The 24,456-nt window shown below is 49.9% G+C and overlaps 2 protein-coding genes and 1 long non-coding RNA gene across 6 annotated transcripts in view; 2 read left to right on the top strand and 1 right to left on the bottom strand.

Annotated features, from left to right (window-relative positions):
• Positions 1–13,386, top strand: part of SPINT2 (serine peptidase inhibitor, Kunitz type 2) — a 27,518-nt gene extending 14,132 nt beyond the window's left edge. Inside the window, exons 2-9 of one of the 3 annotated variants that reach the window (XM_081516631.1) lie at positions 883–1,467; positions 1,879–2,044; positions 5,497–5,667; positions 8,981–9,034; positions 10,282–10,335; positions 10,861–11,022; positions 11,365–11,403; positions 12,733–13,386. In XM_081516631.1, the coding sequence (XP_081372757.1) occupies positions 1,930–2,044; positions 5,497–5,667; positions 8,981–9,034; positions 10,282–10,335; positions 10,861–11,022; positions 11,365–11,403; positions 12,733–12,899 (762 nt within the window). In that variant the 5' untranslated portion in view covers positions 883–1,467; positions 1,879–1,929 and the 3' untranslated portion in view covers positions 12,900–13,386. Of the gene's footprint in view, positions 1–882; positions 2,045–5,496; positions 5,668–8,980; positions 9,035–10,281; positions 10,336–10,860; positions 11,023–11,364; positions 11,404–12,732 lie in introns of all 3 variants that reach the window. The other 2 variants (XM_081516630.1, XM_081516632.1) reach the window with 2 other exon arrangements.
• On the bottom strand, positions 12,989–24,456 carry LOC145515653 (uncharacterized). The gene is made up of 9 exons (XR_014060957.1): positions 24,367–24,456; positions 18,101–18,575; positions 17,298–17,622; positions 16,765–16,987; positions 16,074–16,359; positions 15,782–15,973; positions 14,743–15,688; positions 14,449–14,550; positions 12,989–13,323 (listed from the first exon to the last, which is right to left on the bottom strand). It is a non-coding gene; the product is annotated as an uncharacterized LOC145515653 (long non-coding RNA).
• Positions 22,807–24,376, top strand: C7H19orf33 (chromosome 7 C19orf33 homolog). 2 transcript variants are annotated; one of them, XM_081516637.1, is made up of 4 exons: positions 23,591–23,688; positions 23,806–23,906; positions 24,033–24,107; positions 24,240–24,376. In XM_081516637.1, the coding sequence occupies exons 1-4, from the start codon at positions 23,667–23,669 to the stop codon at positions 24,339–24,341; spliced, it is 300 nt and encodes a 99-aa protein (XP_081372763.1). In that variant the 5' UTR covers positions 23,591–23,666; the 3' UTR covers positions 24,342–24,376. The 2 variants fall into 2 exon arrangements, with proteins under 2 accessions (XP_081372762.1, XP_081372763.1); XM_081516636.1 differs by having other exon boundaries at positions 22,807–23,688; positions 24,033–24,376.

The raw sequence follows: 24,456 nt of genomic DNA, 5'->3' as shown, positions 1-24,456 counted from the left end.
TGGCCTTGGTGAACCCTCCAGTTGTGATGAAGCCTTGAGGAATGTTTTGGCTTTTAGGCAACTTCAGTTTCATGTTTTTCCCACTGCCTGTCACTATAGTGACTTTTTCTTTCTTTCCATCGAAGGGGTCCTTATGTTTGTGCCTGGGCAGTCTGATCAGACCAGTCTGGTTTCAGATCCAGCTCAGCTGCTTGCTTAGGTTAACCTGCCCAGAGTGTTCTCATTTGTAAAGGGAGGTGGGTGTTACTGCATGAGTCACAGTTTTTATAATGAGTATTAGAAATAGTGCACATAATGTGCCCTGCATCTAGCTTAGTGAAGGCAGTGAAATGGGGTGTCAAGAAATAATCCATGTTCTGCATTTTGATTTTAAGCTGAGTCTACCAAAGATAGTATTCTGACTTTTTTGAAGCTTTTTCTAAGGTCATGGAAGTCATCTTACATACTAAAGTATTTCTGGCTTTTTGTACAACCTTTTTGGAGAACAACAGAAGAGAGAATGCATCGATGTGAGTTGGAATGAGGTGAAGAACATGTGGCTTGTGCGTCCTAAAGGAACATTCTCTCCTTTGAAACAAAACCAAACAAAAACAACCTCCCTTTTCACAAGATCATTTCCTTAAGCCTAGAGAGTAAAAATGTGTACTGTAGAAGCTGAAAAGCAATTTAGTTGGGAAAGGCATGCAGTAAAATGGACTCTTCTCCCTTTGACAAGGAGCCTCCCTCCTCACAGAAGGTACTGTGTCTTGACACAGTAATTGTGTGGTTAAATTTCATCTTGGTTGAACCTAGCTTTGGCCAACTAATCTGCTACTTAAAACTCTTGTACTCTAGTCAAATTTATTTTAAAACAAGATTAGCTTCTTTCTGTTTTTATTATAGGAATTTTCAAGTGTACACGAAGTAGTGGAAGCAGGTGTATGAGCTCCCATAGACCATCACTCAGCTCCAACAATTGTCAACATTATGTCTTTCCATATATACTGCGTTTTTAGTGCAGCAGGTGTGTGTGTTAGTCGTTCAGTCGTGCCTGACTCTTGGTGACGCTATGGACTGCAGCCCACCAGGCTTTTCTATCCATGAGGTTTTCCAGGCAAGAATACTGGAGTGGGTAGCCTTTTCCTTCTCCAGGAGATCTTCTGGACCCAGGGATCGAACCCGGGTCTCCTGCACTACTGGCAAATTCTCTACCCACTGAACTTCTCTTAATAAAGAGACATTTCTAAATTCCCCGGGACAAAAATGAAGCCACCCCCAGCCCCTCCTACCCCACCCAAGGAACCTGAAAATAAGGCTGCTCCCAAAACTTAAACCATGAGATCAGTGTGTGATCATTGACAGCAGATGTGAGCAGCTGAAACAGATGGCCTCTCAGTCCCACAAAGTTCGTAACAAAGGAACCATCACATCTACAGAAAGAGCGTTCCAGTCGGGAAGAGGCATCAGTTCGTGGTGGCAGTCAGAAAAGTAAGTGTTCAGACGCAGACCTTGACCGCGCTCTCTTGACCGAAGCACGTCCTGAGCTGTCTCCTGAGAGCCTCTAGTCTGCCTGGTAGATCCCAGTAGAGTGGATCTTCACAGGAATCCTGCAGAAAACTGCCTTACTCAGACGCCAAGTGACCTGCTCCTTGTCAGCTGGCTTTCCGAGGTGGTTTGTTGGCACACATCCACCCTGCTGGACAGTTATTTTCTCCGTATCTTCAGTGTGCTTTGTTAGCAAGATCAGCGTCCCTGCACCTCTTCAGCCCTGGGGCACCAGGAGTAGCTGTCTGAGCCTGCAAAGAAGAGGCCAGATTCCAGGCAGTGTTTATTTCACCAGGGTAACTGCCATCCGTCCCTGGATAAGCTTTCTCCCTCCTCCTCTTTATGCACCCTCAGGCTTCTGTACCTGCACAGAACATCTGGCAAAAGTGTCTGGCATCCTTGCTTATGAAAAGCCACCCAATTCCCACTCGCTGTACTGTGGTTGCCCTGCTGCGTCCGCTGCTGTGGCGTCTGACCGTTCCGGGCAACCCTGCCTTGAGCTCCGTTCGGCCCCTCTCAGGTGTGTGTTTCAACTGAGACATGATTCACGTTCTGCACAGTCAACCCGTTTAAAGCATACAATTCCTTTTTCCGGTGTTTTTGTTAAAAGACCATACCCGAAGCTGTTGAAAGTTTTGCTTTTGTTTTAGATTTGACGGGTTTGTTAACAAAAGAAACCTTTATTTATCACACACAACAAACAATTTCAGTATTTAATAGAGGGTTATTTAACTTAATTTTACTTTACAGTCATTAAAAGAAAAGAGAAATAGAAACAATGGAGAAGAGTAACAGTGTGTATGTACATCACCAAATTGGGCCCACCAGCATTCAGACTGAAACAGCGCTGGGAAGGCCCTTGTTAACAGTAGCCTGGAGACGGCACATCCACTTTGTTGATGAGGCTGCAAATTGCAGTTTTGGGGGCTCCCACTTATAATCCCAGGCTGCAAATTGATACCCTGGTCAGTTTGCCTACAAAACTGTAGCTCTGGTTTTAAGTTTTACAGTGCTTTTTGTTTCACCTTGTGAGTCACAAGATTTTCCAGACCCCAGGGGGCTGGCCAAGACCCACTCCCTCTCTCATCTAAAGTGCCTCTTGACTTGCTGGTAACAGTTAGTGTTTTTGCAAGCAGGCGGGTAGTCCAGGCAGGGTCAGAAGTCAGTCAGAGGCCTGCTCTCCTGCTGCTGAAGCCTGGACAAGACTACTTCCATTTTCATTTCCCTAATAGCTGCTCGGGAAGCAAGGACACCAAGCAGTCAGTGATCCCCAAGGCTCTCAGCTTGGCAAGGCATGGATAGGCAGTTGCCAAACCTTGGCGGCAGTTGGGTGCCTCCGCTCTAATGTTTTCAGTTTGGGGTCATAGGGGATCCTGTCTGGGTCCTCTCCAGCTTGTCTTGTTGATAGCAGTGCTGCTTCTGGCCTTTGACAGCCTGGTGGGTTGGGCAGAAACATACACCAGAAAACTCTTCTGCTGCGTCTTCCCTGGGCCTTGTTGATTGTGTTTGTTTGTGACTTTTGGCACATTGTCAAAAGTACCTGTTCCGGGTGCACACCCAGCTGGTTCTGGTTGATGCAGTTATATGGACAAAAGATGTCTGGGCCTATTTAAAACAACAACAACAAAACTGATTTATTGTTTACATACCATAAAATCAGTTGTTATAGGCATACAAACCAATGGTACATTTACAGAGTTGTACAACCATCCCCACAATCCATTTTTAGAACATTTCCATCATCCCCATTTGCAGTCACTCTCCAACCACCACCCCCACCCCCCAGCACCAGGCAAACAGTAATCTTACTTCCTGTCTCTCTTGATTTGCCTTTTCTGGACATATTGTATGATTCCATTCATATGAAGTGTCCAGATAAGGTACTTTTTAGCTGATGATTTCAGTGATGGTCGCTTGCACATTAACAAAAGATTTTTTTTTTACCTCAGAGTATGCTTTTTCTGCTGTGCTAGTTACCTGTGATTTATTGGAGTTCCTTGGGGATGTTTGTTTGTTTTGCATAGTACCAACCTTTTTTGTCCATAGATAGATGTTTTGTGGAACGTTTGGCTTCCTGCCCATTGTTGTGACGTATTTTGGGAGATGCAGGAGAAGCACAAATCCTGCTCTCTGTGCTTTGAAAGGCATCTCCTTGGTGAGATAAACCTAGCAAGGCTGAGAACAGCTAGGGAGGAGTCATTGGCAACATATAACCCAAGTTTTGGGCCCTGAGATGGTTTTATTTGAGATGTTTATGAAGCACCCTGTGCTGGGCTTGAGGCAGGTTACAATTCCCTTATGCAAGAAGGCAGAGATGTAGGACTTCCCTGGTGGCTTTGGACTTCCCTGATGGCTCAGGTGGTAAAGCGTCTGCCAACAGTGTGGAAGACCTGGGTTCGATTCCTGGGTCAGGAATATCCTCTGGAGAAGGAAATACAACCCACTCCAGTACTCTTTCCTGGAAAATCCCATGGACAGAGGAGCGTGGTGGGCTACAGTGCATGGGGTTGCAAAGAGTCGGACACGACGTCACTTCACTTCACTTCAGAGATGTAGCAGACCAGGGTGGAGGGAGAGGTGATATGGGCTTGTGATCCCAGAAAGGGGTGGTATGGTGGTGCGGAGCAGACATTGAACCACATGGTCAGGTGACTCCCTTTTCAAGTTGCTTTCAATCCTCCTAATTCCTCCAGAAGAAAGGGTCATTCTAGTAAAGGTGTTGTCTCCAGCACTTGTTTATCTCTCCCTTTTCAAGAGAGAGAGCAGAGGGATTTCCCTGGTGGTCCAGTGGTTAAGAACCTACCTGTCAACACTGGGGACATGGGTTCGATCCCTGCTCTAGGAGGATCCCATATGTTGTGGAGCAGCTAAGCCCATGCACCACAACTACTGAGCCTGTGCTCTAGGGCCTGTGAGTCCCGACATGAGACGCCCAAGCATTGCAACTAGAGAGTAACCCCTGCTTGCCACAACTAGAGAAAACCTGTGTGCAGCAACAAAGACCCAGCTCAGCCAGAAACAAATTAATATTTAATAAGAGAGAGAGCAGATATCTAGGCTTTCTGTAGGCAAATGTATCTGGTTGGAATTTTACAACTTTGTTCTATTTCCCTTGTACCAAAGCAGGGCCAGATTTGGGGGCACCTTGATACTGTGAAAGATTGAGGGCAGGAGGAGAAGGGGACGACAGAGGATGAGATGGTTGGATAGCATCACCGACTCAATGGACATGGGTTTTGGTGGACTCCGGGAGTTGGTAATGGACAGGGAGGCCTGGCACGCTGCGGTTCATGGGGTCGCAAAGAGTCAGACACAACTGAGCGACTGAACTGAACTATAACCCCGAACCATCAAGATAGGAACCATTATAAATGCTGGAAGAAAGGAGCGACCTGAGTTGTCTTTGAAGGGTTGGCAGTGGGGGGAGCTAACATTCAGGAGCTTCTTTCTGAGGCTCTGGTGGTAACTTGACTATGAAGTGGCCAGTCTTGGCAGAGACTAGGCAGGAAAAGTTAGGAAGCGTCCTTCTGGGGTGCTAAGAGCACCGTGCTGTGCTCGTCCTTCCTGACCACACATCGCCAGCTCTAGCCTTTGAGTGCTAAGCTCCCCTTGGCCTGGTGAGACAGGAACATATCCAGAAGGATCCTGCAGCCTGGGGTTTTGCCTCTGGAAGTCCTGCTTCTGTACTGGGGGTATGTGTGTGAGATAACAGGGCAGGGACAGTATCAGCACACAGCTGACATTCAGTGCAGTCTGGTAGTTGGTATCTTTGTTGTTTGATGACGCCTTTCTTTCCTACACAAAGAAGGAATCCCTAAGCAAGTCTGATGGTGATGCTTTAGAAATGGCTCATAGAGGAGCTGCTGGAACATAAGGCTCTGGAAAGCTGTGGGCCTCTTCCTCCAGGGCTGTGCATGTTCTCTCTTGCCCGAATTGCCCTGCTAAGCTAACTGGTCTCTGGTTGTGTTTTAGATTTTTGCCACCTTCCCAAGAAAGTGGGAAGATGCCGGGCCTCCTTCCCTCGGTGGTGGTACAATGTCACTGACGGATCCTGCCAGCAGTTTGTGTATGGAGGCTGTGACAGGAATGACAATAATTACATGACCAAGGAGGAGTGTCTTGCAAAGTGTGCTGGTGTCACAGGTAAGACAGTGCTGTTGGGGAGGTTTTATTATCTGTTGTTGTTTTTCGGTCATTAAGCCGTGTCTGGCTCTTTGAGACCCCATGGACTGTAGCACGCCAGCCTCCTCGGTCCTCCACTATCTCCCGGAGTTGGCTTAAATTCATGTCCACTGAATTGGTGATGCTATCTAACTGCCTCATCCTCTGCCCCCTCTTCTAGTTTTGCCTTCAGTCTTTCCCAACATTAGGATCTTTTCCAGTGAGTTGGCTCTTTGCATCAGGTGGCCAAAGAACTGGAGCTTCAACATCAGTCTTTCTAATGAATATTAAAAGTTGATTTCCTTTAGGATTGAGTGGTTTGATCTCCTTGCTGTTGAAGGGACTCTCAAGAGTCTTCTTCAGCACCACAATTCGAAAGCATCAATTCTTTGGCATTCAGCCTTCTTTATGGACCAACTCTCACATCTGTATGTGACTACTGGAAAAACCATGACTTTGACTATACGGACCTTTGTCAGCAAAGTGATGGCTCTGCTTTTTAAAAAAAAAATAATTATTTATTCATTTTGCTGCATCAGGTGTTAGCTGCAGCATGTGGGATCTAGTTCCCTGACCAGGGATCAAACCCAGGACCCCTGCACTGGGAGTGCTGAGTCCTAGTCACTAACCACCAGGGAAGTCCCTATCTCTGCTTTGTAATATGCTGTCTAGGTTTGTCATAGCTTCCCTTCCAAGGAGCAAGCATCCTTTATCTAGAGATAAGCGTCTGTTATCTAGAGGCACCTTATTAACTGGGTCGTAGGTGTCTTTTGCTCTTTGTTGGCTCTTCATGGCTGAAACTGGGAGATGTTTTTAAAAGCAGAAGAAACAGGCCCAGTGTGAAGGTCACCCACACACGGCAGTATCCTTCCCCCTCTTCCCAGAAAGGGAAGAGTAGGCTGCAACCTAGAGCCAGGGGAGGGGGGATACGACTGCTTCTTCCCCCCAGCTTCCTTCCTCCCACTAGTGAGCGCTCATCGCATGCCAGGTCTGCTCAGACAGGCAGCCCCCTTGCTCCCTGGGCCTTTGGGTTATTTTTACCTTTGGGACAAATGACTTGAGGAGCTCAGCCAGCCAGCCGAGTAATGAATCAAGTTAAAACTAGAACACACTTCTGGAGTCCGTCCTTGTCCCAGCCTTCAGTGAGGACTTCTGTGCAGTCATGTTGACCCTGTGAGGCTCCCAGTTTAAATAAAAACCTAAGCCCCACCACAGCATGTGCCAGCTCTGAACAGAGCCTCGGGGGACTCCTTGAGACCTGATGGCAGTGAGACGTTGGCCCTCCGGGGCCTGATCCCTCCCAAGTGTTCCAGAGACCCGAGGATTTGGCCAGCCAAACGGTCTGTTAAAGATTTTCACTGGCTGCTTCCTTAACATTGTCGTGGGACTTCTTACATCCTTTCCTGACAGCTTGGCATCGCTGGTAGCACCTGGATTATGATTCCAGGTCAGAAAGTGCTTGTGGCGCCCTCAGCGCTCACAGCCCCACCAACCCGGGAGCCTGGGCCAGGTGTTTGTATCTCCTCCTGCACTGGTTGTACTCTGTTGGCTTTGAGCTCTGCATTCAGAAATCACATAAGTGAATTAAAATTATGTGCATAAATAGAGGAAAGCAGCAGTGGCCTTGGCTGTGGCCTGAGGTTTACAGCAATGCCCAGGCACATGAGCCCAGCCGAGACCCAGTGCCTGGAGGAGCATTTTACTGATCTTTGTGTGCCCAGCGAGTGCTCAGCGCTCAGCACGTGTTCGGAGAGCCAAGGGACTGGTACTATTTTTGGATTGTGAATGAGCCCCTCATCTTTTAGGGGGTGACTGGCAACCTCACCAAATGGTGAGGGAGGAAAATACCATTTATTGTATGTAATTTTCTGTCATAGCTGTGATTCAGTGTCGGGGAAGGAATTAAGGGGAAATGTTTTTTGCTACCTTTCCTGTCCTTTCCCTATCAAGAGTTCACAGTATGGGACTTCCTTGGTGGTCCAGTGGTTAATACTTCACCTTGCAGTGCAGGGGGCACAAGTTCAATCCCTGGTTGGGGAGCTGCGATCCGACATGCCTCCTGGTCCAAAAAACCAAAGCACATAAAACAGAAGCAGTATTGTAACACATTCAACAAAGACTTTGAAAATGGTCCACATTAAAAAAAAAAAAGAGTTGACAGTAGCAAATGTACATGCTGTTCTGGTTACTCCTTGGCTTGTCAGGGGGAAAGTTAAGTTTTAAGAACACAAGCAGTGAACAGCGGGCATAAGATGGAATGTCTCTGCTAAGGGCCATGGGGTGTAGTGTTTTGCTGTCAGAAGGCAGACAGCTGTCTTCCTAAAGGTCAGAGTCTGGCCCCAGCCTGGAGGTCTCAGAAAACCCATTTGCTGGCACCTGAGCAGGGCTGCATGTTCTGAGGCGTTCTCTCAGGAGTCTGCAAGGAGAACTGGAACTGCCAGGGCGACAGCTCGGCAACAAGTCACTCACTGGAGTCTTTGCCAGCAGATTCCGTCCCAGGCAGGCAAGCTCTGTGGGGAGCGAAATGATAATGAGAATGACAGTTCATTAACAACTAATTAATTAATTATAATGAGAACCAAAGCCACTGAAGGGACCAGACTCTCCCTCCCGTTTAGTCTACGCTTTAGTCTGCATAGACAAAGCTCAGCCAGGTTCCCAGAAGATTGCTTGATGAGGGGTGGGGCGGAACCAGGGGAGCTGGTTTGTATGCGAGTGTGCAGTGGCATCAGGTTAGACCAGCCCCGCACACGGGGAGGGCTCTTCCCTCCTGCACCCCAACAGCCCTCCCTTTTTTGCACTTTCTTAAATGGCTAGCCTCTCCACCCACCCTCTTAGTTTTGTGTGTGTGTGTGAGAGAGATAAAATATACATAGCATACAGTTTACCATGTTAACAGCGTTAAGTGCACGGGTTGGTGGCAGGAAGTGCATTCCCAGTGCTGAGCAAGCCCTTCAGTTTTTAATTCATTTCGTGAGTTAATACGGTTCAACAGGTTTTTTGTCCCTGGAAGCCATTCTGTCTTTTTATAATGTCGCTTCACACATCTTTGCTCTGATTTCCAGCTGGTTGATCTTAACGTTTAACCCGCAAGAACAGTCTTGGTTCCTTATTTTCCAAGTTCTGGCAGGTTTGTGGTCCAGCATGCACACTGAAGGGCCCACATAAAGGAGAAATGGGAGTCTCTGTGAGAGGCCCAGAGGACCAGGCCTGCTCAGGGATGCAGCCTGTTTCATTTCACCAGCGATCTTAGAGGTGCCCTTTCTCACTGTGCTGTTTGTTTGTCCCCTTGCAGAGAACACCATCGATGAGTGGACCAGGAATGAAGCAGATTCCTCTGTCCCAAGTGGTAGGTTTTTAAAAAGACCCGGATGGAATGAGGGCCATCCAGATGGTAATGTGAAAGGACATTTGTCATTTGGGAGTTGTACCAGGGCTTCCTCCTCCTGGTTCTATTGATGCAGAATTGGCAAGCTGGGGCTGCCAGCTTCTGGCTCCTTGCCGCCTCCTCACGCTGGGGAGTGCACTCTGTCCTGCAGACAGGAAGGGCTGAGGGGTTCCACTCTCCCTCCTGGGGGACGGGGGTGTGGCTACTGCTGCCTGCGGCTCAGGCCCCAAGTCCCCACTCTCTGCCTGCTCTGCTGTCTTCACTGCCCGATCCCCCCTCCTTGCCGCGTCCTTCTCCTTTGCTCTCTGTCATCCTTGCCGGTCCGTCTCCCTCCCTGTGCTGAATCCTCTGTCCTCTGCCACCCCCGCCTCCCTTCTCACTGCAGTCCTTGATCTCTTTGTGTTAGTTTGCTTTGTAGTTCTGAGAACAGCAGTCCCATTCCTTCTTTATGCTTAAAGAACTCTGCCTCGGGAGCCTGGGTGAGTGGTCCAGACGCACTAGCAAGGCCAGTCCCCAGGCAGTGGGTTCTGCTGGGCGAGTCCTGCTGTGGAGGGAGGGAGTCCGCCCCCACCCTCTTTGAGGATGGCCCCAGTCAGCCAGTGGCCATACTGGTTGCAGTCTTGATTCTGGTCCTTTGACTCTGGCCTCAGCGCCCACATGCAAGTAAGCATGTATTAGTTTAGTAGTCAACCAGTTGGCACAAAGCTGAGAGTTAAGGTTAGAGGCACTTTACAGTTTCGCTAGGCTAGGATTCCTGTGACTGTCCTGGCCACCACTTTGCCTGGATTCATTGTTTATTCCCAAACTGGCCTCTGCGAGGTCATCCAGAGCCATTGAGCACTGAATTCATAACTGATGTCTGTCCTGTTTCAGAAGAAAATTTCCCTGAGAATAAGTGACCGCCTATGCCTCTGGTCTTTCTCCTCAACCCAGAAACTGTGGCTGGGATTGGTTTCCGTAGTAACCCCTGAGCTGACAAGCAGGGCTCCCCATCCAGCCATGGTGCTGTAGGCACTGTAGAGCGCATTAGGACTGAGAGGTGATGGACCAGAGCTGCCTACAGAGAGGGGACTCCACTCCCTTCCTTCTGGGTGCCAGAGTGTCCACACTCCCTCAGTGGGCCCCTTTCGACTCGGCCCCAGCTAGGTCATGTGTCCTGTGTCCATTCTGGCCTCCCTGACATGGAGACATGGATGTTTGTGTTTCAGTTCCCAGAAGGCAGGACTCTGATGACCTCTCCGGTGATATTTTCAGCTATGAAGGTATAACTTTTTAAAAAACGTTTTCTTACTTAGTTGGGAATTGAGACACACTTGAGGGTTTCTATTAAGGATATTGTAGAGCAGGGCTTCCCGACCTTTCCCGGGTGTTAGGACTCACGAGGATGCTCTGGGGCAGCAGGAAGCAGGATGAGCCCACAGCATACCCTTGGAGAAGTTTGCCCTGCCTGCCAGCAGCTGCACTGTGGCGGGTAACTAGCTCTGCCTCCGAGCCCTGAGACTGAAATGAGGGGCCTGGTTCAGACCTCTCAGAGCTCACACAGGTTGAGTGCCTACAACAGTGACTGACATAGGGTAACCTCCATAACTGTAGTCTGGTTATGCTACTATGTAAAGAGAAAACTATCTGAAAATGTGGGCCAGACTGGCCATGTCTGCAATTAACCAGTTTCTGTTAGCAGAAAGAGATTTTCCCCATGGGCCAGCAGCCGTGTTGGGAGCATTCCAGCTCCGGTCCCCTCTCCTGGGCCCTGCTAATTTGTGCCCCTCGGGCTCTCTCGCTCGCAGAACACTGCATTGCCAAGGCTGTCACTGGGCCTTGCCGTGCAGCCTTCCCACGCTGGTACTTTAATGCTGAGAAGAACTCTTGTAATAACTTCATCTATGGAGGATGCCGGGGCAATAAAAACAACTATCGCTCCAAGGAAGAGTGCATGCAGCAATGCTTCGGTGAGTCTGCCTACTGCCTCAATCCAAGACACAGCCACGGGCAGAGGAGCCCTCCTGAGAGGACCCCAGTTCCTTTCCTCGTCCTCTGGACTCTTACCCTCACTCTCTTCTGGCTCCCTAGTTGGGGGGGGCGGGCGGATGGCTTTGGCCCCAGCTGTTGGGCATATGTGTCCTATGTCCCTACTGGGGTGGCAAGGCGTCAGAACCCTCTGAAGAGCTGGAAGAAGTCGCTTAGCTAGAGCTCCCTTCGAAGGCCCAGGACCAAGGAGAAGCCTCTGGTGGCTGCCGCTCTGAGCAAAGGAGGGCTTGGAGCTGACCTCAGGGTTGTGTGTTTTCTTCCAGGCAAGCAGTTGTATCCTGCCCTGCCCCTCGGCAGTAAAGGTAAATGGCCTCTTGACCCCCTCCACCTTCCTGCCTTGACTGAACTCGGCTGTGTCTTTGTGGCCTCATGTTGTCTTGGACATGTCATCCTTCACTGTCCACATCTTTTGTTAAAAAGTCACATTTCTGCATGAGAATGGCTGGGCAGCTTGGAACATGCAGTAGATGTGTGTCCCATGGTGTGGCGTACATAAGCAGGGGTTAGGAGTGAGGCTGTCTCTTCTCAGCAGCCACGAGGGCGACTGGGGGACCCTTCCTCCTGCTTAGGCATGTGGGATTTGCCGCACACAGGCCTGAGATTGACTCCAGGTTTGGGGGGAGCTTTGCTGCCCTGGGGTGTTCATCGTTGGTCCTGGGTGACACTGAGGAGGGTGGACAGCCCTCGCTGTTGGGCGTGTGGGTGGGCCATGGCCCTCACCAGCACTGCTGTCCTCACGCAGGCTGATCTGGTGAGGAGGCTGGGCCTTCTCTCGCTTTTGTTTCTGATTCTGAGCCTTAATCATGGATGGTAGCATTTGCACAAAAGACCTGCCACGCTGGTTTGGCCTCTTTCCACCTGTTTCCTGTTCAGGAGTCCAGGCCTGGCCTGTGTGTCTGCCCTCCTTTAGAAAAAGAGGAATGAAGCTGGAACCTGGTTGGCCAGGCATCGGGGTCTGGAGTGTGGGAGATGGGGAGGGAATTGACCCTGTCTGGTTCTGCGGCTACATGGGGAGAGGGAGCTGGGCAACTGCCACCGGACCACATTCCTTAAGGGGGGCCTCGCCTGAAGAAAAAGCATCTTAACTGACCAGTGGGACTGCAGTGGGGCAACCACTGTCAGACTTACTTGGGCAATTAGGAGTGTGAGGGTCCTCTCCTGGCCCTGATCCGAATAGACCCATGCCCATCCCTCGTTCTACAGGCCACCACCCCAGCAACCTGCAGGGCCACATCTTTCTCTGGGCTGGTTGGGGGAGGGGGGTGTTTACACACCCGTGCCAGAAATGGGTGCTTTTCCTGTACAGGTTGCCCCAGAGAGGTGGTAGGGAGATAGAGTTGAAGTGAGGATTTTTTTTTTGTTCAAAAAGAAGAAACACAAATAGCCACTCTGTCTGTGTGCACCTAGCATAACACCTCTATTTTTTAGAAACCTATTTCTCAAGACTATAGGGACTCTCTTGAGGACTTGACTACTGGTCAGGCGGTGTCAGTTCTCCAGAGCTTCCTGGGTTGCTGCGGGGGGACATGTGGCCCAAGGGGTGTTGGTCCTCCTCCTGAACTCATGCAGACACCGGCTGTGGCCCCTTAGTCCCCCTGCCCCCAGTTCTGAGGCCTCTCTCTCATCCGCAGTGGTGGTCCTGGTGGGGCTGTTCGTGATGGTCCTGATCCTCTTGCTGGGAGCCTCCGTGGTCTGCCTGCTCAGGGTGGCGCGGAGGAACCAGGAGCGCACCCTGCGCACCGTCTGGAGCTCTGGAGACGACAAGGAGCACCTGGTGAAGGACAGTTACGTCCTGTGAACCCCCGTTGCCAAGGGGCTGCCCCCCTCCACCCCCTGTTGATGAAGAGAATCTGGGAAGGGAGGGGAGACAAGTGTCGAACGCACGTGTGCTTTTTCAAATAGAGTGATTGATTTGTATTTGCACGATCATTAGGGCTTTTGGTCTGTTTTTTCTTCCAGAAGGTGAGAGGGCTGCTCCCCGGTCCCCCGGATGGGTGTGCTTTAGAAGTCCTCTTAGCGAAGGACTGTGCACGGTGCAGGTGGTCTGGCCTCGATCCGAGTCGGTTCCTCTTCAATTTCTTTCTTTGCTCCAGGTGTAGTTTTCTTTGCTTATGTTGAATCCTGTTGCCTCCTTTCCCATCACAAAAGTGATGTTTTCAGAGTTTGTTTGTTGTGTTTTTTTTTAAGTAAGCAGAAACATAAGTCTTTTTTTTATTAGGATTCTGAAAGGAAGAAAGTAAAATGTACAAGTTTAATAAAAAGGGGCCTTCCCTTTTAAAAAAAAATTCAGCATGTGCTTTCTTTCTTTATGGGACTGTTAATATAAACTCTACCAAAGAATCCACAGGACATGAGATGTCCCCATCCAGGAACAGACTCTGTAAGAAAACAACATCTTTCAGATCTTTTTGAATGAAATACATCTTACATTACAACTGAGTGCTCATAAAATTTCACCAGACAACACTTAGCCTTACACCTGTGGTAAGCTCTGATGTTTTCTTTTTTTTAGCTCTGATATTTTCTTATTCCATTTCACTTTTTAAAATTTCTGATCATACCATGCTGTTTTTTTTTTTTTTAATGGCTCATTTTGGCATCCATGATCTTCATCTTTCCTGCATGTCTGCAATCATCCCCAGGCCTCACTCCATGACCCAGCATAGAAATGGGGACAGGGCATCACCAGGCTGAACTCTGCCTCCAGGCTTAGTCCCAGTTCTGCTGCCTGTCTGTGGTCACTCCCTTCCTCTCAAAGCCCCTTTTCTCCTCACCCTTTTCCTAAACACGTAGTCCTAAACATGGGGCAGCATCTGGGCAACCCATGGGGTCAGGCAGGTGGACTGGGGCCTCCACCTGCCTCAGTCACTCAGGAGGCAGGTTCCCAGCCTGGGAGTAGGTAGAGGTGCTGGACCTGGCTGGGGGCCCATGCTACCCAATACAACAGTTCCAGATCTTGCTGTGGCCTCTCCTTTCCTTGACCCTTCCTAGAAATCCCTTCAGGCCAAAGGCCACCCTCTATACTTATACTATACAGGGCAGACCTCCTTTTATTGTACTCCGAAGACACTGCAGCCTTGTTAGATAATAGCGTTAGCATTTTAGCACATTTAAATTAATGTATATACATTGGTTTTTTTAGACCTAGTGCAATTGCACGCTTAATAGACTGTAGTGTAAACATAACTGTTAAATGCACTGGGAAGTCAAAATTTTCATGTGACTGGCTATATTGTGATAGTCTGGAACCAAACACACAGTATCTTGGAAGGATGCCTGCACATTGAGGGGAAGACTTGTGTCTGTTAGGGCTTAGAAATCTATTGCAGAAGCAACTGGGTAAATACCTCATCCACTGCCAGCCTCTCTGGTCCATGCTAGATGTTGCTCCTGGATTCTGGTATTCTCCCTGCCAAGGCTTCCAGGCAGCCTGGCACTCCAGGCACTCACTGCAGTTGACACAAGAGTTGGTGAGCAGGTAAAACCTACTTGCCATGTCCCAGACAAATTAGGACCCCTCAGTGCCTCCAAAAGAGTCTGTGGTCCAGGGAAAGAGGGCTGAGGCACTGGAAAGAGACCCTCCCCCCACTGCCATCAAGCAGGCAGGTCACTTAACTCCTTTGAACCTCCAGTTTCCTCACCTGTAAGATGGGTGGATGGGAAAGTTGCACGAGATCACAGGTGTCAGGTCACCCATGGGAAGTGGTGGCCACCTCTGCCCATCTACCTGTGTCCTCGTTCCTCCTTACTTGGTGGTTCTCCCCTACACCCACCCTGCCACCTCACGGGCAACCCTCAGGTCCATTCATGTGTCCTGTCACCTTCAGGAGCCTCAGACCCACAGATGCCTCTGGCCTAGCAGAAGGCCTTTCTCCACCTACTTGGACAAGAGTTGCCTTTCCTTCATATCTTAGTCATATGAAGGGGAAAAAGTAGCATGTTGGATTTTAAAAGAAACCGTTGGGAATCACTTTTAAATCTACTGCAGTAACGAGGAGATCATGAAGTGAATTCTGACACCATCAAGGCCAGTTGAGCTTCCGAAGATTTTTCCTGTGTGGTGCCTTTATGTTTCTGATGCAGATGTTATCTCTGTGACTCACTTCTGCCCAGATTTGTCCTGTCCTGTCTCGCGGTTTGGGAGGCCCTGTAGCCTCACTTGCTCCTGGCAGAGTGACAGCAGGGGGCCTTTGGGCCCTCTTGGTCTGCCAGGGCCGTCTCCCTTCTGTAATTTAACATGTTATGGTGCCACTGTTCCAGTCTGGTTGGCCGCCTCCTGCCACGCCACTGTGGCCCCTGAAACTAAACTGCCATGTTTTCCACTTTATAGACCATTTACAGGCTGACGTTGGTCCCCTTTTTGTTGCAAAAACTGCCTAACAGTAGCCGAGTAGCCAAGGTGCTCAACAGACATTTCATGGCCTTTGTTATCCTCAGACAGGCTGCTGGCATCATTCAGAGGTGGAATGGATTTCTAAAAAATCAACAAAGATGTCTCCCCTACTTCTTGGTCCATACACTTTAGTAAGGCAGTTTGGTCACTGAATGTGGTTGTCATCAGAAAGAGTTTTTTCTCTCAACCATCTCCTGGGTAAAAATCAGGTCAAAAGGGTTGGGAGTTATGTAGACTATTTTGAAAAATGTGGAATCCTACCCTCATCAGCCCTGTGTATGACGCACCTTCCCCTGAACAGCAAGCCGAGGTGCAACCTCCACCAGGTGGCAGCTGATCAAAGGGAGCCTCAGAAATTAATGCTGGTTCAGCCCCTGAGATTCCTTCTTGGACGACAAGTCCCAAGTCATGGGGACAATGGCCGCTTGGTTGCTGAGCGCCCTGCCTGCCATGTCTCCCTCCAGTGGCCCACGTAGTCTCTGTAAATTTGTAAAAATATTTGTTCCATTCACATCTGACCTTTCCAAACAAAGGTCTGGGTTGAGTAGGAGATGATAGAAGAGGTAAAGCTATACCCACTGGGACAAGAGTCACGCTGATTCTTTGTCTTTGAAGGGAGTACAACAACCTGGCATCTGGTATGCATGCTAAGTTGCTTCAGTCATGTCCAATTCTTTGCAACTCCACAGACTGGAGCTAGCCAGGCTCCTCTGTCCATATGATTCTCCAGGCAAGAATACTGGAGTGGATTGCCATTTCCTTCTCCAGGGGATCTTCCTGAGCCAGGGATCAAACCTGAGTCTCTTGCGTTGGCAGGCAGATTCTTTACCATCTGAACCACCTGGGAACCCTGGTGAGGGAACACCTTAGACCGCAGGAAGTGGGGGTGGACAGGAGGGGTGCCATCAGCACTCTCTTCTCTAGACCCTGCACCTCAGCCTGCCAACCCATCACCTGGTCCAGCTGAGCCCTGCAGCCGGCATAGACCAGGCCAGTCCTGAAATGTTCTATGACTGATCACCACCTGAATGTAGGTCCCACCCTTAGACATTTACAAACATGGACCTGCTTAGCCCTGTTCTAATCTAGCTGATAACAAAAGTACATACTTCTAACGCCCAAGTAGCCCTGGGCTGTGCCATGTATGGCGGTTGAGGCTGCAGCTTCTCACGGCACTGGCCATGTGACTTAACCAAACCAGTGGTGAACTGGACTGCTCTGTGCCCAGTCCTGCGTGTGTTTGCCTCCGGGAAAGAATGAGTCACAATACCTCTCTGTGGGGCATGAGGGCTGCTCTGGGGCCTTGTAATTATTGGCAGTGACACCGAAGATCAGCAGGTCAGTCTGAACTCCCTCGTGTGGTTCCTAATGGAGGAGAGACTAGCCTTTGATTACGACCTGGCTGGCTGTGTCCTGCTCGGGCACAGCTGGATGAGGCTGGCACGCCGGATGGCAGGTTGGCCTCATAACAGGAGTCACTGCTGCTTGGTGTCCTGCTGACGGTAATTAAGTGCCTTATGAGACAAATGGAATTTAGCCCCATCCTCAGTCCAGTTGGGCTTCCCTGGTGGCTCAGGCGGCAAAGAATCTGTTTGCAATGCAGGAGACTTGGGTTCGATCCCTGGGTTGGGAAAATCCCCTGGAAAAGGGAACCGCTACCCACTCCAGTATTGTGGCCTGGAGCATTCCCAAGGACAGAGGACCCTGGCAGGCTACAGTACATGGGGTCGCAAAGAGTCGGACATGACTGAGCAACTTTCACTTTCAGTCTGGTTAATCAGAACAGCTGACAGAATGGCATACTTGCGTGAAAATTCACTAGAAGCCAAGAGAGGTGCATTGTTTGGACAGACGATCCTCCATGGAGATCTCCTGCTTCTACAAGTCTTAATGGGTATGTCAAGAACACACAACCGTGACAGCTGCTTATCTGGGGCATTCTCAGAGTTGGATTTGTGGTGAGAGCACCTCGAGGGATGAGGTGAGGCAGTGGCTCCTTCGAAGACAAAGAGCAGGCTTGCCTACTGCCTGCTGTAAAGTGGCAGGTTCTCCATGCTCAGCGACCCTCTCTTGTAATGCAACCAGTCACCACATGTGCAGGCTCCATCTGGACCTCTGCTTTGCCCCCCTGGGACAAGGGAGGGCAACACACAGGTTGATGCTTATGCTGCTGCTGTAATAAAGCCTTCTGTCTCTGACCCAAGAGTCAAAAGGCTTCTGCTAGCATTTTGGAAACAGTTACAAGGCTAATTTATTGTCACTTAGTCACGTCCAACTCTTTTGCGACCCCATGGACTGTAGCCCCCCAGGCTCCTCTGTCCATGGGATTCTCCAGGCAAGGATACTGGAGTGGGTTGCCATTTCCTTCTCCAGGGGATCTTCCTGACCCAGGGATCAAACCCAAGTCTCCTGCATTGGCAGGCAGATTCTTTACCACTGAGCCACCCGGGAAAGCCCGCAAGGCTAATTTATTAACTTGTAAATGAATAAAATCAAACCCCAGACACAACAGTCAGCTGGGTGTAGACCAAGCTTGGGTCTCTCCAGCTGGGCCATCAGCCCCTGGGAACCTCCCAGAGGATGATCTGTTGTGATTTGCTGATTACCAGTATTCTAGAACATCCAGGGCAGTGTTTCTGTCTTGTGGGAAAAGAAATTGAGACCCTGCATACTGTGTGCATAAGGTCATCCATCTCCCGGGATGTGGTTAGGTTCAAAGAAAACATTCCAGGACGGGGATTATGATGTTTATAGGACTGGGGCGCGCTGGTTGTGTAAGCTTCAGGAAGGAGACAAAACCAGGCTTCCAGCAGTTGCTCTTCCAGCTAGATGTGTCCGTCCACAGACGTGTAGGAGCACAAGACCCCCGGGGAGGACTATCGCCCAGCAATCTCCTCAGTCCTGTACTCCTAAAGTTGGCATCCAGAAATCTCTTCCTAAACTGCAGTGACTAAGTAAAAACTTGAGGGTTGGAGTGACTCTTCGAAGCATGTTTGCTGGTGAAATGTTGGCGAAAGAGTAAGCTGATCTAGCTGTGAATGACATGGGGATCGCAGGCCAGCTGGGAACTGTGTCTTTTTCCTATAAAAGAGAAGGCATTGCTTGTACCCTTAGGACCAAGTCATTTTAGGCGAAAACAATGAGGAAACAAGCAGGGGAGAGCAGTACCATAGGATGCCAGGGGCAGGCAGGGCCCGGGGAGGACAGGCATAAGCTCCTGTCTCTGCTCCTTTTAGCCATGGAAGATGAGAAGTGAATGGCAGGGAACTCACCTTCCAAAGAGCAGATGGATGTGCCCTTCTTACAAGCTCATGCCTGTGTTTTTCATCCAAGCCTTTACATCCACCTTCCCAGCTTAAATCTCAACCTGCCATTTGTAAACCCTCCAGAGTACACGAGTAAGGGTCTCTCACTGCCACTGACAGGGAGTAATGATAGATGGGCTCCTTATCCCATTTCTCTTCCTTTCAGTAATAAAAGTCCTCAGATTTTAGCGGGGACGTGGCTGCCCAGCTAGGAACTCTTATTTCCCTGTCTCTCTTGCAGCTGAATGTGACCAGGTGAATAAATTCAGACAGAAGGGGTGTGTGATGCCTCCAGGTCACTGGGTCTTTAAAAGGAAGTGGTGGGACTTTCCTGGCTGTCCAGTGGTTAAGACTCTGTGCTTCCACCATAGGGGGTGCAGGTTGCAATCCCTGTTCAGGGAACTAATGCTGTGTGCCAAGTGACACAGCCAAAGAAAATGTCACAATGTGTTTAATGTATATATGAATGGCCATTTGAGATTAATCAAATTCCTACAGAAAAAAAAAAGGAAGTGGTGTGCCTTCCACTGCCCTTCCCTTCCTGAGAAGCAGATGGTGGGTACCAGCCTCCCCAGAGGCCTGGGGGGGCGGCATCCTGGAGGGATGCAGAGCACCCAGACAGGGAACCTTGTTCCTGGATGACCTCACAGAGCCACCCGTCACCTGCTCTGGACTCCCACCAGCTCAGGCTCTTGTGGGAGAGAAAAGTAAAGCTCTCTTGTCAAGCCTCTGTCTTCAGACACCCTGCGAAAGCTGCCACATCCTAAATGTACTGTAATGAAGCGAACAGGTGGGGGTCTGGAGGCCCAGGCCAAGGTCTCCTGGGACCCACTCACCCCACCATTTTATTTAGCACAGCTTACCTCGTCTTGGGTCTGGAAGGCCTCACACTGCTGCCCCGCTCCCTACTAGCCCAGTATCCTACGGTTCCTTTAGGACTCAATTACATATACCGTGTGGATTGTATTACCAGTTTCCTGAGGAATCATGAGACTGTGTGTATGGATCACAGTAAAAACTAACATTTATGACTTCCTTCTTGGTGCAGTGGTTAGGAATCAACCTGATAATGCAGGGGATGGGGGTTTGACCCCTGGTCCCAGAAGATTCCACAAGAAAAGGAGCAACTCCACAAAGCCTGTGCTCCACAACAAGAGAAGCCACTGCAACAAGAAGCCTGAGCACCTCAGCCAAGAGTAGCCCCCACTCGCCACAACTAGAGAAAGAACGAAGACCCAGTGTAGCCAAAAAAACAAAACCAAAGAAGCCACTAACATTTATCAAATATCTGTTTACTTTGTCCCAGGCAGGCTCTGTGCAAAACCATTTGCTTTGTGAGGTAAGTTCCATTTGACAGAGGAGGACAATGAGGGCCAGTGACTGACCAGATGGTCCACAGAGCGGAAGGGGGTACAGCGAAGATTCACCAAGCTCACAGCCACTCTAGGCTTGCTCGAACCTGCCGATACCACACTGCCCAGCAGCAGGTCGCCTAATTCACCAAATGATAGGGAGCACCGACTGTGAGTCACACCGTTTGGCACTGAGCAAAGCAATGAAATCCCCACCCTCCTGAAATTTATGTTCTGCCAGGAGAGACAGACACTGTCTCTCATATCCTGCATGTGGTTGTCGGCAAAGCCACAATCTCCGTTCACCTCCTCTTCTCACTCAAGGACCAAAGATCTTTGATTCACAAGACATCCCCCCGCCCCAGCCTCCCTGCCCTGGTTGTCATCTGTCCTCACCTCCCACCTCTTTCCCTCCAGCTCTTCAGGCTCACAGGCACATTCCTGCCTCAGGGCCTTTGCACTGGCCATTCCTTCTGCCTAGATATGCCCCCATGTGCTTGTGGGGCTTATTTTCTGACCTTCAGATCTTAACTCAAAAAAGACTTCAATGTGGCTTTCCTGGTAACTCTATCTGAAATCCAGTGTCTCCCAAACATACTATGTAGTTATTACCAATTCCCTTTCTTACTGTATTTCTCTTAATACATATTACTTGAAAAAAATAAAGCTGTCATCAGCTATATAAAACCCATTTCAAATATCCAATTCAAGGATTTTTAGTAATTTTACCAAGTGGTGCAACTATCACCATAGATTTGTTTTAGAACATTTTCATTGCCTTCACCCAGTAAGATCCCTCATGGCCAATTTAGAGCTAATCACCATTTCCACACTCAGCTCCCAGCAACCACTAATCGACTTTCTATCTCTGTAATTGTCTTTTCTGAATACTTCATATGAATGGTGTCATATGACACGTAGTCTCTTGTGTCTGGCTTTTTTCACCCAGCATAATGTTTTTGAGGTTTATGTAGCTGTAGCTACATAAATGCCAGTAGTTCATTCCTTTTTATTGCTGAATAGTATTCCATCATATGAATGGATCTATCACGTTGTGTATATCTATTCACCAGCTCTGGACAGTTTCATTTCCAGCTTTTTCTAACATACTCTCTGTTTTGCCATGTTCCCCCCACTAGAATGTCAATTCCATAGGGCTGGAATTTTTGCTGGTTTTGTTCACTTCTGTGCCCCCAGCATTTGAACTGTGCTGGACATAGAGTAGGTACTCAGTAACTTTTATTATAAAATTTATTATGTGCTGAGGGAATCAGAATAAAGATAATCTCAGAGAGTGGGAAGCAAGGGCTGTCTATGCTGGTCATCGAGCCAGGGGAAAGGGGACGGAGTGACAAGGCACCATAGAGTTGGCAGTCAGGGCAGGTTCCTCTAAGGAATGGACTTTGGAGCAGAGACCTGAGTGCACACGGCTGATAACTGCATGTTTGTCATTATCCTCAGGTCTAAGTACCAGCCCTGCCCACCACTTCTGCAGGTCCAGCAGCCAGGTGGGGGGGAAAGGCTGGGCTGGAGAGGGACTCCCAAGGACACCTAGCCTCACAGCAATTGGAACAGATGACACAGGCCCCCAACTCCTCCCTGAGCCTAATCTGGGCCCCACACAGTGTGGAGAGGGAAGGCTGGGCTCCTGTGGCTGTCCCTGCTACCAAGTGCTCCCTCCCCCAGGGTGAGACCAAGGGGCTACACTTGGACTTGAGCTACACTTGGACTTGGACCTGCGCTATACTGCCTGGGTTTGAATCTTAGTTCTAATCTGTTCCTTACTGTTTCTGCTCCTCAACATCTTTTTTTTTCTTTTTTTGGCTGTGCTGGGTCTTCACTGTGGCACAAGGGCTTTCTCTATTTGCAGCATATGGACTTAGTTGCCATGTGGCATGTAGGATCTTAGTTCCCTGACCAGGAATTGAACCCATGTCCCTTGTATTGGCAGGCATATTCTTAACCACTGGACCACACCCCTCATCATCTTAACTGGTCCCTCAGTTTTCTCCTCTGTAAAATAGATAGCCACCATACCTACCTTTTACTTAAAAACCAAACACTATAAGCACTTACTGCTAGTAACTGTGTGCAGGCATGGTTGTAGGAAACTAATCCGTTTGATTGTTACATCAAAGCCATATGGTAGTTATCATTTACAGATAAGGCAGAGAGAGGGGAAGTAACTTCCCCAGATCATTCTGTTGTTTAGTTGATAAGTCGTGTCCAACTCTTTTGCAACCCCATAGACTGTAGCCTGCCAGGATCCTCTGTCCATGGGATTTCCCAGGCAAGAATACTGGAGTGGGCTGTTAATTCCTATTCCAGGGGATCTTCCTGACCCAGGGATTGAACCTGCATCTCCTGCATTGGCAGACAGATTCTTTACCACTGAGCCACCTGGGAAGCGCTACTAGGTAATATAGATGGACTTCAAATCATGAGACTGGTTCCCAAGTTCATGCTCTTCTTCCTTTCAGACTCTGCTTCTCACCAGGCCAGAGGCAATGTTATACTGAGTTAATGTACAAAAAGTCCTTGGAACAGTGCCAGGCACAAAAGTACACAAGGAGTGTCAGTATTATCATGGTACAGAGAGCATGCGGAGGCACCCTTTCTCTTGTTTCTTCAAGTGCAAGCATCTGACCCTTTAGGGGAAGGTAGCTGGATTTCCCTGGTGGCTCAGACGGTAAAGTGTCTGTCTACAATGTGGGAGACCCGGATTTGATCCCTGGGTCGGAAAGATCCTCTGGAGAAGGAAATGGCAACCCACTCCAGTACTCTTGCCTGGAAAATCCCATAGATGGAGGAGCGTGGTAGGCTACAGCCCATGGGGTCACAAAGAATCGGGCAGGACTGAGCAACTTCACTTTCACTTTTCAACAGTGCTATTAGTCCCCTCCCCAGAAATCCTCACCGGCCCACACTCCTCTCCCACCCCCGAGTCCCTTGGACTGCAAGGAGATCCAACCAGTACATCCTAAAGGAAATCAGTCCTGAATATTCATTGGAAGGACTGATGCTGAAGCTGAAGCTCCAATACTCTGGCCACCTGATGCGAAGAGTCGACTCACTGGAAAAGACCCTGATGCTGGGAAAGATTGAGAGCGGGAGAAGGGGACGACAAAGGATGAGATGGTCGGATGGCATCACCGACTCAATGGATATGAGTTTGAGTAAGCTACAGGAGAAGGTGAAGGACAGAGAACCCTGGCTTGCTGCAGCCCATGGGGTCGCAAAGAGTCAGGCACGACTGAGCGACTGAACAACACCACAGGGTGGGTGAGGTGGCGGGGAGCATAGCAGTTAACTGTCCACCCTCCCCGTTTCCCAGAGGACCAGTTGGGTGGTGCTGGGGAGGGGCAGTGAGTCAGGGTTAAGGACTTTGAACAGAGGTCGGGTGGGGCTCCTCAGAACTTCCTGGCAGGCCCACTGCCCCTCCCCAAGGCCCGCCCCCTACCCTCGCAGCCCTGCTCCAGAGCTCTGGCTCTGCACACACACCTTCTCTCACTACCATGGAGTTCGACCTGTCGGCAGGTGCGCTGCTGTGGAGTGGGGAGCTTGAGGGCCAGAATCCAGCCCAAGGGTCTGCCTCCAAGGGGGGGGGATTTTCTACACATGCGCCAACCCATCCAATGTCTCTTCTCCCTGCAGCCGTGGAGTCCACCTCCAAGAAGCCCCAAGGGGCAGGCAAGGTGGGAGACCCCAAGCACAGCCCCCTCAAAGTTCAGGGGGGGTCAGCTGATAACCTAAAGGTAAGTCACCTCATTCCCGGGAGTTGCTTTTGATCCCAGGACCCTGCTCGGTCTGGGGCCTCCGACTTGGGGGGAATGGGAGCTGGGAAAGGGGTCCCCAGCCTCACTGGTGTGCCTCCCAACTAGCATCACCACGGCCACGGCCAAGGGAGCACCTCAGATTCTAGCAACAGCTCCAGTGATTCGGAAAATGAGGCGAAGGTAAGAGGCTTCCCCCTCCGTAGCGGGTGCCCGGCGCCCCAAGTGAGGGCGGAGTCCCAGCCCGGAACGCGGGCTGAGGACTCACCTGCGGAACCCTCTCCCCTCCCATCCCCACCGCCCCCGGCCCCACAGTCCGGCTCGGAGCCGCACAAGAGCGCCTCAGGCAAGGTCAAGAAGCCCAAGGTGAAAAAGGAGAAGAAGAAGAAGGAGGAAGGGAAGAAGGCTTCCCACTGATGGGTCTGGGCGGGGCTCATTAAACCTTTGCTCGGCCTCCTGGTCGCTTTCTGTTTGCGAGGCACCGTGAGCGGTCCCCGGCCTCCTTCTCCCTTCCCGGGCCGGGCCTGCCCCC

The sequence above is a fragment of the Giraffa tippelskirchi genome, chromosome 7 (genome assembly GCF_054371585.1).
Source record: "Giraffa tippelskirchi isolate mGirTip1 chromosome 7, T2T-mGirTip1v1.2.pri, whole genome shotgun sequence".
Taxonomy (NCBI): Eukaryota; Metazoa; Chordata; class Mammalia; order Artiodactyla; family Giraffidae; genus Giraffa; species Giraffa tippelskirchi.
This window is presented reverse-complemented; position numbering and strand designations above follow the sequence as displayed.

Excerpts from the sequence above, each read along its gene's own strand:
- C7H19orf33 (XM_081516636.1), top strand. The coding sequence starts at position 23,667 with ATGGAGTTCGACCTGTCGGCAG. Across the intron at positions 23,689-23,805 it reads GGAGTTCGACCTGTCGGCAG|CCGTGGAGTCCACCTCCAAG; the intron begins GTGCGCTGCTGT and ends TTCTCCCTGCAG. Across the intron at positions 23,907-24,032 it reads GGTCAGCTGATAACCTAAAG|CATCACCACGGCCACGGCCA; the intron begins GTAAGTCACCTC and ends CCTCCCAACTAG.